This window comes from Propithecus coquereli, unplaced genomic scaffold, assembly GCF_000956105.1.
Source record: "Propithecus coquereli isolate 6110/MARCELLA unplaced genomic scaffold, Pcoq_1.0 Scaffold113, whole genome shotgun sequence".
NCBI lineage: Eukaryota > Metazoa > Chordata > Mammalia > Primates > Indriidae > Propithecus > Propithecus coquereli.
This window is the reverse complement of record NW_012135303.1, coordinates 3,494,038-3,497,777: the sequence shown is the minus strand read 5'-3', so window position 1 is coordinate 3,497,777 and position 3,740 is coordinate 3,494,038. Positions and strand designations below refer to the sequence as shown.

General features: G+C 36.9%; 1 protein-coding gene across 1 annotated transcript in view; it reads right to left on the bottom strand.

Annotated features, from left to right (window-relative positions):
* The window catches only part of TMEM237 (transmembrane protein 237), a 29,920-nt gene that overhangs the window by 4,632 nt on the left and 21,548 nt on the right, over window positions 1-3,740 (bottom strand). The window contains exons 5-7 of the mRNA XM_012655112.1: window positions 1,748-1,871; window positions 1,259-1,450; window positions 100-173 (exon numbers count right to left, since the gene is read on the bottom strand). Of these exons, the coding sequence (XP_012510566.1) occupies window positions 100-173; window positions 1,259-1,450; window positions 1,748-1,871 (390 nt within the window). The remainder of the gene's footprint in view (window positions 1-99; window positions 174-1,258; window positions 1,451-1,747; window positions 1,872-3,740) is intronic.

Below are 3,740 nucleotides of genomic sequence, written 5' to 3'. Positions count from 1 at the left end.
ACATAAAACTTTTTAAAAAATAAAATTATATTTTTCCTGGTTCAAAATTACACTATAACTCAAGTATTACAGAGTTATGAAATTAAAGTATTTACTCACAGAAAGATGCCAAAGCTGTTGGATCCAGGGCAAAAAAATTTCGGATTGCTACTGATGTTTTAGCAAAGTCAATCCTACAAAATACAAAAGTGTCTTGTCACAGTGCAATTGTAAACTTCTTAACAAGACTTTACTTTCCCTACCACAGTTTTTTCCTTCTCTATTCTAATGCTACCACATACACTGTTTATTACTAGGCTTTAAGTAGCTACAGGTTATACTTACTACACGTGAAAAATATCTTATATACAAAAGCCACATAAAACATCTAACTAGAAGACTAATTTAGGCAACATTCCTATAGAGTTAAGACATCCTGAAGAAACAAATTAAACTTTATCTGCAAAATTTTATTAGCTTCTTACCTCTTTCTATTATCTGTATCATTGAGCTATAACTAGGTGTATTTTAAATGGGCTGAATTATGTTCCCAAAAAGATATGTTGAACTCCCATCCCCTGGTACTTGTGAATGTGACCTTATTTGGAAACAAGGTCTTTGCAGATAAAGATAAGGTCATTAGGATGAGCCCTAATCCAGTATGACTGGTGTCCTTATAAGAAAAGAAGAGATACAGACATGAGATACACAAGGAAGAGTGCCATGTGATAACAGAGGCAGATATTGGAGTGATGCATCTACAAGCCAAAGAATGCCAAGGACTGCCAGCAATCACTGGAAGTGAGGGGAGGGGCATGGAACAGACTTCCCCTCAGAGGCCTCCAAAAAGAAACCAACCTTGGCCACATCTTCCTTTCAGACTACTAGCCTCCAGAACTGTGAAAGAATAAATTTCTGTTGTTTTATGCCAGCCAGTGTGTGGCACTTTGTTACAGCAGCCCTAGAAAACTAATACAATGCCCTGAGTCTTACCTATACCTGATTTAATTGATTTTGAACATGGTATTTGGGTCTTTTTCAGTTGATTATATTTGGATGAAATTTTGGACTTATGAGTTGATGCTGGAATGGGTTAAGACTTTTGGAGATATTTTGTTCACGGTAGTTCCATCCCACCAAAAAAGAACAGAAACAGACTGGTTTTAAAAATGATAAAGTAGTATTAATATCCTACAAATCTATTTTGAAAACTGTCACAGCCAGTGACACATTTTGCTCAACATTTCGTTAGAGGGATCTGCAATCACAACAGTGTTACCTGTCAAAAGCTGAAATTGTACTTAGAGCCAAAAGCAAGTAGAGAAGACTCTGGAATGGATACGCTAGGGTCTTGTATTGTTGTAGAAGGTTTGAGAGGTTAGATAGCTGATCTCCTGCTAGGACATATATCACAACAATATTCCACACAGCACAGCCAGCCAAGAATCCATGAGAAAAGAGACCAATCATCCTGAATGGAAAAAGGTTTAATTATTATACATGAATTACTGAAGTAAAAGGTATTTTTTAAATCTCTTCACATGTAAGAATAAAATTCAATATTTCATGAAAAGTAAAAATAAGCGTTTTCTTTTTACTTACACTAATAGGCAGATCACTTAATTCCAATGGAATGTTTAAAAAATATTCCTACCCACCATTTTAAGTTGTCAATTTTGTTAACAGTATTGAACAGCCAAGACTCTTTTTTAAAATTATGGAAGCCATGTAACATTTGTCTTAAGAAAAGTCCAACAATAGTAGTCACCTGAAGGCCCGGTGCACTGAAAGTGCCACATCTCTGGTGGTCCAGGAAGGCTTCATGTCCATTGACACATCTATGTTTTCTGTGGTCTTTATCAACTCTGAACGGTCAGCAGCTTGGAATCGTCCTAAGAACATATTAACGCAATTACTAATAACCAGCAAACGAGAACCTTTTTTCATTATTCCACACTCAAAAAACCTCAGACTAAGACTGAAATTTTGCTGTTTTTCTATCTACAAATTCTCTTTGAGTCAGTACCTAGTTCAGAGGGCTCTTTTCTCTTGGTTGCTTAAACATACTACTTTTTCATCTATGGGAAAAATTAGCAATGTCACTATACTTTCTTCTCAGCCCAAAATGAATGTTAAGTAACAATTTTAGAAATCAATTATATTTAATGAAATATAATAATGAACTTTCAACTCAGAATAAAGTCTAGAAACCTTTAACATGACATCCTCTACAAAATCCTACTTTAGAGACTCCAGAAGTATTAAGGCTTAAATGCCTATACTATTGGGGTAAGTCAATACTTGAAAACTACTTTAACTTCCTTAGTAAAAGATGTCAGGGTGTGTAGCACGGCTTTCTGACATGACAGAAAAGAAATGGGCTGTTTTATAAATTTCTCTTTAGAAGATTCTTGTGAAAACTATCAGTTCAAGTGTCAGCACGGCAATAGTGCATGAGCAGGGCTTTATTCTGCTGATGAGCAGGCTCCTTCTTGTATAATCTAGTAATACACAAGTGGACCTTAGAAGGCAGGAAAGGTTCCATTTTAATTACCTTCACGAAACCCAGCTCTCAGGTGTTTTGGAGGATGAAGGCAAGGGTGTGACAGTTAATTTTCCCTAAGAAAAGACAACTTCTGGACAGACAGCAGAACCACTGGTACCTTTTATGGTCACTCTAGTTGGGAAGATTCTATGCTAAGGGAGGCAAGAATAAAAATGAGGATTGAGTGATATTGCTTAAAAATAGACTGGAGTCAATTAAATGGCCACATGGTATACCAGTAAAAGCACTTGACTAGAAGTAATGAAACCTTGGTTTAAGTACTACGTCTACACTAACCAACTTTAAGAAACTGGGTAAATGAGTTAGCCTCTCCAGCCACAGGTTTCTCATTGGCCAAGAACTCCAAGATCTCTCAGATGGGATCTTATGAAATCAGAGTCCTAAAACAATTTACACAAAATCCAAATTGTAAATTTTAAGGACTAACCTTTATGTTTCAGATGAGTAGTTTAGGCAGCATATCCATAGCAAATCTATGGGAGTAGTATATGATCATGATCATGCTTTGGGTAGGTTTTTCTTAAAACACTGTGTTACAGACTGAATGTGTCCCCCCAAGATTCGTATGTTGAAGCCCTCACCCCCAATGTGATGGTATTTGTAGGTGGGATCATTGGGAGGTAATTAGGTTTAGATGAGGTCATGAGGGTGAGGCTCCCATGATGAGATTAGCACCCTTTTAAAAAGAGGAAGAGACATCAGAATTCTCTGTCATGTGAGGACACAGTGAGCAGACAGCCATTTGCATGGCAGGGAGGGGCCCTCACCAAGAAGCAAATCTGTCGGTACCTTGTCTTGGACTTCCCACCTTCAGGAACTATGAGAAATAAATGTCTGTTGTTTATGCTACCCAGTCTACGGTATTTTGTTACAGCAGCCTGAGCTAAAACACATTGCAAACCTAGTCTTATATCCAATACATGTTATACAATATCAGAATCATTTTCCAAAAGAATATACAGCTATAATATTGTATTTCTTACTTAATACAGTATACCATCATGAATTTTCTCTCACTTATTGTTACTTATATAATTTATATCATTACCTGTCCCACCAAAACAACCACTACCAACTGCAGAAAACTGGTAAAGTACAACACAATATAAAGAAACAGGTGGAGGCCAGGCATGGTGGCTCATGCCTATAATCTAAGTACCAGGGTGGGAGGATCACTTGAGGTCAGGAGTTCGAG